Here is a 13,110-nt window from a genome sequence, read left to right as displayed (position 1 = left end):
TAACACTGGGATCAGCTGTAAAGAGGCAAGTCCAGCTTTGCTTTGCACATACAAACTGTGGTTTTGATATTCAGAGTGAAAAGTAGAAGGTGCCACTCTGGAAAGGATGCAAGAAAACATACAACACATAGAAGATGATTCATCTGATGTTAAGTGACAATAGGATAGCTATGGCAAAATTTGCAACTTTGGGCTGTGCTCCCTGAAAAGTCCTCAGTAGCAATGCCCTGCAGTCAGCAGCTGTCACTATAGGCAAAAGAAGCAATCACTGGAAAGAGACGGGCTCCTCTGGGAAACAGCTGATGCATAAAAATACAGACCTGGATGAAATTAGCAACAAGTAGCTGACAATTTTTTTTTATTTTTTATTTTTGTAAAGTTCACTCAGCTACTAAGATGTAAATTAAACTTCAGAGACAATGTGGCATCTCAAGTGGAACTGGGAAGCAACCATGACCCACAGGCTGAGGACAAGTGTGATTTAACATCTTACTACATTCAGGCTCTATTTTGTGTCTAGGGTGTACCATATTTAACTAAACCATTCAGGAAGCGAATTCAACTACCTATTAAACACGTGACAGTTTCAAAATGTTCAAGATTCTCTGCCCAGCACTCACATTACTCAGCTGTCAAAGTAAAGGGCTCAGATATATGATGTGAAAATTACATTTTAACGAGGTGTCATGTGTGCTTAAAGTTCTTATTCATCACTACACAGCTACAGCTTTTACTGGAGTCACAAATGCACTTAATTAGCATAGTATAAGAACAGAAGGTTCACCTCATCTGCATTGTTAAACTGTTTTGTGTAGGCTTTTGGTTGTTTTAGAGTTTACTATCTTTAGCACATATAATGGTTATATTTACATAATTTCAAATGCCTTTCAAAGAAATGTGGGTGGGGTTTGGAAAGCAGAAGAGCAGGCATAAGACAGTAGTTACATGTCTTCTGTTTCATTTTTTGAAGATTTTCATTAAAATATAGCTAACATACAATATTATATTAGTTTCAGGGGTACACCATAGTTATTCAACATTTATATACCTAAAGAAGTGATCACCATGATAAGCCCAGCAACTATCTAGACTAGCACATTATTGACAGTATATTACATCCCTCTTACTTGTTTTATATCTGGAAGTTTGAACCTTGTTTTCCCTTTCATCTTTACCCTCTTAAAAAAAAATTCAATTACAGTTGGCATTCAAAGTTCTTTTATATTATTTCCAGGTATATAGAAGTGGTTAGACATTTATATATTTTATGAAGAGACCCCTCTGATGAGTCTAGTACTCACCTGGAACTATTCATAGTTATTACCGTATTATTAATTATTTTCCTTATGCTTTACTTTATATCCCCATGACTATTTTGTAAATACCAATTTGTAATTCTTACTCTCTTCATCTTTTTCACCCTGCTCCCCCAGCCACCCTCCATTCAAGCAACCATCAATTTGTTCTCTATAACTATGAGTCTGTTTCTGTTTTGTTAGTTTATTCTGTTCTTTAGATTCCACATGTAAGTGAGATCACATGGTACTTGTCTTTCTGTCTGACTTATTTCACTTAGCTTAATACCTATCAGCTTCATCCATGTTATTACAAATGGTAACTGTCACGCAGGGGAGCCTGCTTACTGTGCCATTTGTCGTGCAGGGTCTCAGCTCCCACTCCCCGCCCAAGAACGCAGGACACGGTGAGGCCAAAAAGGAACACCCATGGAGCCATAAGTAGGGGAGTCAAACCAATATATTCTCGCTGGTGGCTGGGCTGGAGACACAGGAAGCAGGATCTACATAATCTGCCTAACAGCAGTCCGCGCTTGCCAGCCACCATCTTCTTGCTAGCCCCCATTCCTTTCTGCTAGTGTAGCCACAGCCGTTACATTAGTGGCCAATGGCTTACGGGTTACAGCTGACGGCCAACTAGCCACAGCTGCTGGCCATCTGATCACAGTTGATGGCCATTTACTACCCGAGCCAGCACCTTTCTATGTGAGGCCGAGAGCCTGGAAACTGTTTTTTGGGGGTTTTGTCCACACAGTAACATTTCATTCTTTTTTGTGGCTGAGTAATATTCCTGTGTGTGTGCGTGCCTGTGTGTATGTGTTTGTGTGTGTGTCTGTGTATGTATGTATATATATATATATATATATATATGTATGTATATGACACCTCTTCTTTCTGCAGTCGTCTATTGATCAGTACTTAGGTTGCTTCCATATCTTGGCTACTGTAAATGGCACTGAAATGAACATAGGGGTGCATACATCTTTTCCAATCGGTGTTTCGGATTTTTTTGCATAAATACCCAGAAGTGGAAATGCTGGGTTATAAGGTAGTTCTATTTTTAATTTGAGGAACCTCCATACTGTTTTCCATAGCAGCTGCACCAATTTGCAATCCCACCAACAGTGTATGAGGGTTCCTCTTTCTCCACATCCTCAGCAATACTTGTTTGTTGATTTATTGATGATAGCCTTCTGAGAGGTGTCAGGTGATATCTCTTTGTGGTTTTAATTTGCATTTCTCTGATGATTAGTGACACTGAGCATCTTTTCTATGGCCATCTGTATGTCCTCTTAGGTGTATTCAGGTCCTCTGCCCATTTGTTAATTGGATTGTTAGTTGTTTTGGTGTTTAGTTGCTTAAGTGCTTTCCAAATTTTGGATATTAACCCCTTATCACTGAATGTCTTAATCATTGGGTTGTTTGTACTGATTGCTTGATGTATTTCACTAAATCTCAACTGATAGAATTTTAGATCTGTTCGAGACACTAATTTTAGGAAAATTTTGGAATGGGGCTTCTCTGCCTATCCTTATTATCAACCCGAGCCTACTTCCTCTCTTCTTAAGTAGGAAATATTGAAACACACACACACACACACACACACACACACACACACAAACATTTGTATATTTGATAATTAATTGCTTGATGGACAATTTAGAAACAAACTGGAAGAGTCAAAGAAAATACCTCATGTTTCAGTCCTATTATTTATGAATAATGAACTCCTCATAAGGTGGTTTGGGAGAAAGAATTAAATAGTGAAAATCAGTCAAGACCAGTCATTAATACTAGCTAAAGGGATGTGATGCAATTCCTTGATTTCCTCACGCGTACAGATCAAGATAGAAGGTATTGTATTAGAATTATGATGCCAACTTGAGTATCACTCAAATAACCTGTGAAATAGATAAGTATTACTTGGAGGTTTTTAATGCATATCTTACAAAATACAGCCAATTGAAGGCAATGATGAACGTATAGTACATATCATATTTTATAAGAGGGAAACGGTTCATTTAAAAATACATTTGAAGAAAGATCTAGATCTGATAGTTCCAGAATTGGTGCTCTGCTCAGAAAAAATAGAGAAAGTATTTGGATGTTTAGTTTATACAAAGGTGCTAATGCTTACAAGCATTTTTGATATAGGTGTCCAAAAGTGAATCACCTAGTCTCTACACAAACATATATTCAACAGAACACAACTGCTACTCATTTCTGAATATAACATACTTTCCATTTTCTCCAAGTGGAAGTATTTCCTGCTATTTGTCAACTGAAAAAGTTGCGAATATGTTCTGAATATCAAATTCATTGAACAGTTGATCACTTTCTTCCCTATTGCAAGACTACTGACTTTAATTTATTTTAATTACTTCTGGAAGAATGTGCATTAGATCTTAATGTGCTTTGGTACTTCTCCTTAGCATCTGTTAAACTTCCTTTCGGTTACCAAAGCTCTTATAATCGGAGTGAAGAAGGGTAGAAGTTATGTGTGGGTGGTAGGGTGAGGAATAACAGGGATGACATAATTTTTTTAGATCATAAAACTGTTGGCTTATAGTAAAGATGACTACCTGAGAAGCATGCATCTAATCTTAAAACAAAATTTAGGACTTAGACTCCCAGTCCCATAATATTCTGAATAAGAAGTTTTTAAAAAACATATGTTATAACTCATCATCATTTCTTAAATTATTCAACAAATCCTCATAGATCACCTACTATTTATCGGGTACTCTATAAAGAATTTTAAACAAAAATGGCTAAAACAATATCAATAAGATTAGTACAATGTGAATCAAAGTCCCATTAGTTCCTGAACAAAGGCTTTTTATAAACTGAAAATTCTTTGCAATTGTATATTCTTTAATACATGAAATATAGCTATATTATTAAAAATTGTTTCTATAAAATTTGCAAATGTAAATTATGTGACTATCAAGTAAGTCTGATTTACTTTCCCACTAGTTTCTTGCTGAAAAACTGCAGAAAAACGCTGGCAAACTTCCATTTAAGATAATGCAGACTAAGTGATGAGAGTATCATGTTCTGAAAATATTTTTAGAGAAAAATGAAAACAAATTTCTAACTTTTTGAAACATTTTCCAGAAGGAAAGGCACATTAAAGAACGTTTGAAGGAGAAACTTCACTTAGAGGCAACAAAGAACATCTGATATACAAGTTTTTAAAAAGTCAAACTAGAATTAATTTCTTTATACAGCTATTGTTGAAAACAATGTTTTTCACTGATTTTCCACTCCCCTAATGTTTTCTTTGAAAAGAATACAATCATACATATCACATAACTGAGCCAACCTCACAAAAGACAGGACACTTAGGGGTTTGAGAAAGGGTGTTGGGGAAAGCAAGGAATTAGAATTAAATTAAAACTACTTTTTTGGATATTTCTGAGCAGCTAAGTTTTTCATCATATTCGTCCTTAAACTTTACCATTTGAAAATTTTAAATGGACTTTTGTTAAAAATATACATCTGCTAACATGGTTAAAGAACAGATACAACATGTTTTAGCACAATTCTGTAGCAATTATCTAATTGTGAGAATTACAAATTATATTTGCATCGGCAGAGCACCTGCCACATGGGGACACTGAAATCACTTCTATGCAATGAATGCAGACACACAGCATCAGTGAGCATCCTTTCCAGGGCTCGTGTCACAGAAGGGAGCATGACTCTGAAGTTGGGTTAAACTTTAATAGCTGGGTGATTTTTGAGTAAGTTATAGGAGCTATAGTACCTTACAGCCAACATTTAGAAATTGTGAATAATAATGGCCCTTGTAGGATTGATGTGTAGCTATTAGGTTAAGTTGGTTGTGCCTATCACGTGCGTCATCTCATTAAAATTTAACAATAATGTTCTGAGTGGGGTGTTATTTTATTTATCTTTTTCCATTTCATAGTTGAGGAAATGAAGACCAAGAGGCTGAGCCATGTGTCCACAATCGAGCACTAGAGGCAGAACTCAAACGCAAGTCCTTCAGACTCTCAAGCTCATGTTCAGAAGCAGTATGCCACCTCTGTGCACACTTCACCAGAGGGTTTTTATATACACGAGACAAGCATATGTGCTTCTTAACTTCCAACACCCAGATATTTTCATGGACAGAATAGTTATATTCTGCAGAAATAAAACAGATATCCCTTTACAAAAAACTTCAATAATGTGAATTTTCATTGATTAGAACTTAGTTAAAATCAGAGCAAAATTACCTAGCCTATTTCCAACAGATGGAAACAGCAAATGCACGTTCGATCTACAGACTTAGATTTAGTCTTTTTGACCCTAACATATTTTTAGTAAGTTGATTTCCATACATAGACACATAAAGAGATCCATAATAAGAATTAACTAAAGGCAATTTCTTTGAAAAATGTCAATGCAATTTACTAAAGACAAACACACAGCTGAAACTGTGCGAAATAAGATGAACAGCCTCTATTATTGTTAATTAAAATTCTCATATCCACACATATCGTGCATAAAATTTACTTCCCACACTTATTCTTTCCACCTCTAAACTGCCATAAGTTCACAACAAAGTATAATAACTTTTTAATTTGAGTATTCATGCATGAAAATGACACTTTTCCCTACAATTGTATTTACAAATTTAATAAAGGTGAAAATTCACGCTTTGTAAAAACAGAGGTCTTCACTGTTGTTTAAAAAGAGTAAAAACTGAATCTCTTGGCTCAAGTTAGGACTTTGTTTCAAAAGCTGAACTTTATCATTTCTCAATGTTTGCCACTTTAATAACATCTTTTTAATAAATGTAACCACTGGTTACATGTGGGCAAGATGGTTCATATTTTAACTTCCATATATAAACAAACAAACAAAATTAAATGAGTGGTGTAATTTTCCCTATGTTCACATGTACAATGATATATCACATATATGGATACACACATATAACTTTATTAATGCATTTTAAAAATATTTTTGGGTAAGTTTCTAAGTACCCTTTAAGGATAATTTATAAAAACTAAGAGTTTGCTTCAGTCCATCAAACAAAAACCGGGAATGCTAATTAATTTTAACCTATTGTTCTAAATAAATATAATGCACGATCTTTCCAATAAATCAAAGTTGAAATATGTTCCTGCCCCTTAGTCACTGATTTAACTAAGCCCCTCAAAAGACAATGAGTTATTTATTATTTCTTTCGAGGCAAGTACAAATTACTTCCTGTTCCAATTAAAAGTCAAAAAAGGTTAAGAACCACTCATCAACAGAATGTTCACTGTCAAAATATAAATTGTGGGTAAGACTATCATAGCTCTGAAAGAACTATTTTCCCACATACTATAGATGATTGAATCTGTCTTAGGTTTTCAACTGAAGGGTACAATGGATTGAGAAAACTTACCTGCACAGAGGTGAGTCAGACACTGCACTTGGTCTAAGAGATTTATTTGAGGACTTAGTGAGGAGAACTTGCTTTTGCTGGTGTTGCATATTTATGCTTCTCCATCCACAAAACAAAATGCAACATAATATCAGTATTGCTGGACATGGAAAGAATTGCTGTCATTCTGACTGAAGCCTCTCAGGGACTAGAGAAAATGCTATCTAATTTGGCATTCTGTCACACTAAGAAATGGAAATCATTCACATTCATTCATTCATTCAATAGTTATTGAGTCTTTATTATTACACTAGTATCTGAGAAGGTGGAAATAATGGTCAAAGAAAAATATAATAAAAGGATGAGTAAAGCAATGTTATTGGCCATATGGAACTTTAAATGTAGTTGTATAAGAAGGTATGTACAAAATGAATTAAGATAGGAAGCAGAATGTCTTGCTAGTAAAATCATGATAAAAGCAATACAGAAAATAAGAACCTTTAACACATAAGCACCAAAAGAAAAAAAAAACTTTGAATTGCCGTATTACTATCAAAATTCATACATTATTATCTTAATTTTCTATTATACGTTATCATGAAGAATAGTATGGTTGCTAGTTTAAAATAATTTAGCTTCTAAACTGAGATAATTCTGCTCTGTTGTGTAAGTAAAAATTAAAAAAAAAATGATTGCCTTTGAAGAACATGGAAAGGAAACAGTATGTCCTAGAGATGAAAAAGACTCCCTAAAGAATGGTAATTAAAGATTATCATAAGTTTATTCAAAGCTGTACTTTACGCTTTTTTTCCTTATAAAACTGAGATCTATTGTTTCTGTATTAATCAGTTATGAATATTTTCTGTATATATCAATTAGGCAAACTCAGACATATGTGCACTCAAACTGACAATATTCCCAATAGAAGTGATCACATATGATGCTCTCTTCAAGATGAACATATTGGTGTAGGACCCCGAAATGTTACGACAAGCCAACCCTCTGATGTTTTCTAAGTGGAAAACACTTTTGAGAGCAATTAACTAGGTGGAATGGCATTCTTTTTTAGCAAAGATTTTGTGTACTTCACTACACAAAGAATTAACCAGATGATAATGAAAATGCCCTTCAAAAAAGGGCCAGAGATTGGAGACCAACTGCACAGTGGAGAAAGTCAGATTTTGATAACTTCTTTTTTTTACAGCTGAACGTGATTAACAGCAACGTTTTTCTTTTTTTTTTTTTTTTTTTTTTTTTTTTTTTTTAGATGGAAAGACATGAACCATTTTCAGGTACCCAGGCTAGAAGGAAGACTGCAAAGGAAGCCTTATCAAAATGTACAATAAAGTTATTGAGAACAAACTATAAATATTTCTCCCCCTCAAGAAACATAAAGTCAAACTTACCTGATCTACTATCCAGAGGCCCAAAGTCCAAAGAATATTTCACGACGTGATAGTTATTCCACACATAAAGGAGGTTGTCCCTGGGGTTGTAATCCACAGCTGCTATGTACTGGTATGAATTAGGAAAGGGTACATCCACCAAACTATCCTTATTTTGGTCGGTGTTGTAAATGTAGTCAATCTTATTCCCTGTGGCCTCGTTGTCATCATCCTCATATACAGATTTGACCACATATAGAATCCCACAAATCATAAATGCGTTGGAAGCTGACCTTTTATCATAGGCAGTATCCCATGTCCCTTCAATCCTCAGGGTGTAAGGGTTCAATTGACTAATGACGATTTTACCATTGTTTTGTTCTGTGGCATAGATGACCCATAGCCCATTCTCATCCACTGCCAGGTCTATGTCAGATTTGCCTCCCCATCGGTAAGGGGAGGTATCATGGTAATTGGCATTGGCTATGATGGCCTCTCCACTCTTTATCCTAGTCCGCAAATCAAACTTTACTATGTTCCTGGTGCGCTCTTTGTTAAAGAACAAAGCTCCATCATACACTACAAATCCGGTGCCATCCACCCTGTGAGGGAGTTTGTAGGTTGTAGTTGGCCTTCCAGCAATGAAGTCATCCTTGGAAGAGTACTCGGTCAGGGTATCAGTTCTGTAGGGGGTCCAAGGCATATAATAAATCTTGTCAGAAGCCTGCAGAGGGTCTTTGCACCATGCCCCTGACTGGTGGTCGGACTCAAACAAATGTTCACTCTGGTATACTCCTTTTAGTAGTCCAGGACAAAGAAAAACTGTTGGAAGGGAAATAATTAAAAAAAAATAACTATATTAATTTAAATAATTTGACATGCAGTTTTACTTTTCACCAAATGAAATACAACTTTTACAAGAGATAGCCATCCTCACTTAATGATTTTGCTGCATTCTTCTGAGAACATAAAGCAGTCATACACATTAATTTTGACTTTTGTTTAAAATCATTGTTATTTCATTTGCTGAATTAATTTTGCCTCTTTATGAGTAGCTGTACTTTCCTTTGGTTTTTACCTTCGTGACCATATTACAATATTTTTTGGATATACCTATATAAATATCTTATATGTCTTGTATTCCATAGACATAACAAATATATATGTTTATATATGATGTTTTTAATGTATCTTATTTGGAAATTTCAAAAAAAATATTGTTTTCACCAATGATATTAGCTGTTCAATACTTATAATTAGATAATACATGGAAATCCAATAGTAATTAAAATATAATAAAGGGAAAGAAAAATCCTGTAATACAGGCCACTGAATCTTCTAGCAAAATAGCTCTTAAAACTGCTATAGCACACACAGAGCATGCAAATCACACAATTAAAAATGAGTGATGGATGAATACTGGAAGGAAAAGGAGAAAGGAAGAAAAAGAAAGGAAAGAAGGAATAAGGAAAGAGGAAAAGGTGAAAGGTTACAGAGAAGAACCCAAGATCTAGATTTTAATCAGTTAAAAATGTCCTGTTAAATATAGTAGTATCGGAACTTAAAACATGTACCTTTTACTGTTACATGAGAAGAGCATTAAAAAAACAAGATTACTTATATAGTATTTTGCTGCTCATACTTCAGGCTGAAAATGCCAAGAATTATCGGATTCACTTATTTTTAGTATGATGCAGTAGTAGCACATTGGATATGGTGGTAAGAAAGCTTGGCTGTCATCTGTAATGAAGGGGCTATAAAGCAATGTTTCCCAAAGGGTGGTCCTTGAGGCTTGTGTTTCAAGTGGTATAGCTAGATGTTACACAGAAGTAAAAAAAAAATGGATCCTTAACCACATGGAAACATATATCTTGTTAAATAGAATTGTGGCAGAGGTTCCAATAGCTTAAGTATTGGAATTAGTGACTCTCCAAACAGAAGTGGGGAGGGTGAGCAAATTTTGCCAACTAACTGAATCACGGGACTCTTTCTATAGAGCTTCTTTACAGTGTAGTGTTTTGGTGAACCTGCTATGGGAAACACTGCTCTAATATTTTTGCAAAGCAAACACACTGAAACATAATCATGCAGTCCATTGTTATGTTTGAAATTATTACAAGTGTTTTGGGTGGAGAAATTAGAAAATCACAAAGAATTTGGATGTTTACCCAAATTTTAATGATTAATGAAAAATTATCATTTTCTTGATATTAGTGATTAGCTCTTTAATAGAAAATATAAGCCAAAATCCAGTGGAAACAGTCTAAGATGAAACTTAGCAGGATTTGGAGATTAATTAAAAACGAAAGTACATTATTAAAGTGTCCAATGTTTTGCTTTTGGAGAAAGTAAGTGCCCAAGAGGGAGGAGAAGTTGACTATCAAAACTTCCATAGCAAGGATAGAGAGCCATCATCAATTTACACTCAATAATAAAATCGATGATTACAAATGTTTCTCAGGATTCTAATATGATGGCTATAATTATCAAGGATGGGTAGGCATTGTTATCAAAATTGTATGTAAACTCTATGTTAGTTAATAATAAGCTCTTGATTGAAACAATAATTTATTTCATGGCATTTCAAGAAAACCGTCTCCACTTTCCCCCAATAATTAAAATTTTAAATAAACAGGGGAAAGCACACCAGAGCTATGGAAAATTATCTAGTATAAAAATCAAAACAAATCTAAAGCAATCACTATCCATCACTACCTACTGGATTTGTAACTACTTATTTAAAAAGAAAGAATAAAATACACGGTTGAAAATTTTACACTATTAAACTCTTTTCAGATAAAATAATCAAACCAGCATAGGTCAGAGTAACAGATTACAGTGAAGTTGAGCAGCAGAAGTAGTAAATAAATTTCCATAAAATAGATACGAATTAATAACAAAATTATTTTAAGTAAATGTTAAACTGTTAAGTAACTTAGCCTATATAGTATATAATTTATGAAAGGTATTTAATTACCTTTTTGTTCCACTTCTATTGGAGAGAGAGAAGTAAAGAGAGAAAGGAGAAAAGAGAACAGATTAATGGTTTGGTATTGGCCAGGCACTTTTTATTCACCTCTTCCAAACTGAAAGTTAATAATTTATTTCACTCATACTTGCCTTATTGAACATTATGCTTTTTTTTTACAAACCCATTCCTCTAGCAAAATTATTTTTTTAAAAAGCAATCATATAATCTTAAAAATATAGTACACATTTGGAAAAATAAGGCAAAGGTTAATTAAGCTAAAATTGAGTAAGCATACCACTCCCAACTATAGGCATAGGAAACACAACATTCATAATAAGATCAACATTTCCATTGGATAGGGAGGTAGGAAATATACACAAAAGCTTTCAAATAGTTTGGCTTGTCTCATTTAGGAAATACTAAAGTTTATTTGACTATTTAACATAATAGTCTTGCTTTTTACCTATCTCAAGAATCAATCTCTTCAGAAGAAAGGACTCTGTGACTCATTTCCTAAGGTCTAAGATTTTTCATAGCTTGTCAGTCTTATGAGAAATGCACATCATGAGGCTACACATTAACAGAGAATGCTCTCACCCTGATAAATGGATTTAGAATGCTTATTGAAGAAACTTTCTTCCTCCCACTCGTCAATATTTTAAATTATTGTGGAAAATTAATGTCTTTCAGAAAAATCTGTGTCAGAAGGTTGATATAAATAATGAGCCACCTGCTCTGGCCTTTTCTGAAATTCTTAACTGAGTCTTTCAACATGCTCTTGTAAGAATACATTGAGATCCTAAACCACATTACGGTTCCATATCTCTCAGATTCCATTATTATTTTTAAGGTACTGATCAATACAAGTCAGAGAAAATTCTGGGAAACTGTAACATATTCATGAAACTCATCAAGCAGCATCATCTTTATGCTATAAATATTTGCCTAATCAGAAACAATTTGTCTACATCACAATAAGACAAAAAAGGATCAACAAAAAAGGTTGGGGCGAAAGTTGGGAAAGAATGGGTTCTTAACACAAACTTAAAAATCACAGATTGCAAGTGATAGAAGTCTAGATAATTTCAGTGGAATGGATGAACTGAAATATTAGGCATAATAAATATATTTAAAACAGAAGAAAAGTTTCAAAACAACAGAAAAAATATTGTTCGGGGAAATTATATTTGAGAGACTTTTGTGCTTTTACCTAAGCTTGTGTTTTCAATTAGTGTTAAAATCACACTCATTTCTCTTAACTGACTTTTTGCAACCTCAATAGGACACGTGCTAGAAGACAAAAAAATTTCTATATATCAAAAAGTATGCTTATGAAGTTACAAATGGGATTATCTTTTTCAGAATATTTATTCACTATATTTACAACTCTTATTTGTAACAGTATTTCTAGGATTCTTAAAAAGTATTACACTGTTATAATTTATCATCATCCTCAATTAATCTTTACTAATTGCAGTGTTCTCTGGACTATATGCCTCATTATAGGTCAGTTTAAAGCTTTACTTAGAGATGCACTTCATGCTATGACTAGAACATGAACAAACCTGAGCTCACAGTGACAACTAAAAGCATAACCAAGCACCTTAAAGAATTATTTAATCAGTAGTCTCAAAAGTTTGGAGTCTAGGACCATTAAAATAAAGGTGGAGGTTGGGAGTGAGAAATCATACTAAAGCTGACATTTTTCAAAGGAATTTCTAGAACTTAATTCCTTGAAACAGTTCTAAATATACCTATATCCTTTTGAGAATTTTAAATGGAGATATTTGTATTCTAAAACATGAAATATATACTCACACAACTTCAGTCTTATTTCACATAAAACTCTTAGGCAATCTTATACTTAAGGGCAAATATTCTAACTTCTTGGTGACTGCTGTTTCTCTCCTCAACAAATACTTAAAGAGGAAGATGAGATACGTGATAAAATATATTGATAAGGTATTATATTCTGTAAATACTGTCTTATACTTTAATGGATCTTTTTCTTTTTTTTCCAAAGAACTTTTACCACTATTTTCTCAATTGTCATTAGGTAATTTTTTGCTTTTAATT

General features: G+C 33.9%; 1 protein-coding gene across 29 annotated transcripts in view; it reads right to left on the bottom strand.

Annotated features, from left to right (window-relative positions):
* ADGRL3 (adhesion G protein-coupled receptor L3) overlaps positions 1 to 13,110 on the bottom strand; it is a 744,191-nt gene that overhangs the window by 268,150 nt on the left and 462,931 nt on the right. For all 29 annotated transcript variants that reach the window (XM_081060173.1, XM_081060156.1, XM_081060146.1 and 26 more), the window contains one exon: positions 8,085 to 8,885. In XM_081060173.1, coding sequence (XP_080916299.1) covers positions 8,085 to 8,885 — 801 coding nt within the window. The remainder of the gene's footprint in view (positions 1 to 8,084; positions 8,886 to 13,110) is intronic.

Source organism: Rhinolophus hipposideros, assembly GCF_964194185.1.
Source record: "Rhinolophus hipposideros genome assembly, chromosome: 1".
NCBI classification, from domain to species: domain Eukaryota; kingdom Metazoa; phylum Chordata; class Mammalia; order Chiroptera; family Rhinolophidae; genus Rhinolophus; species Rhinolophus hipposideros.
Note: the sequence above shows the minus strand (reverse complement) of the source record. Positions and strands in the feature narration are given on the sequence as shown.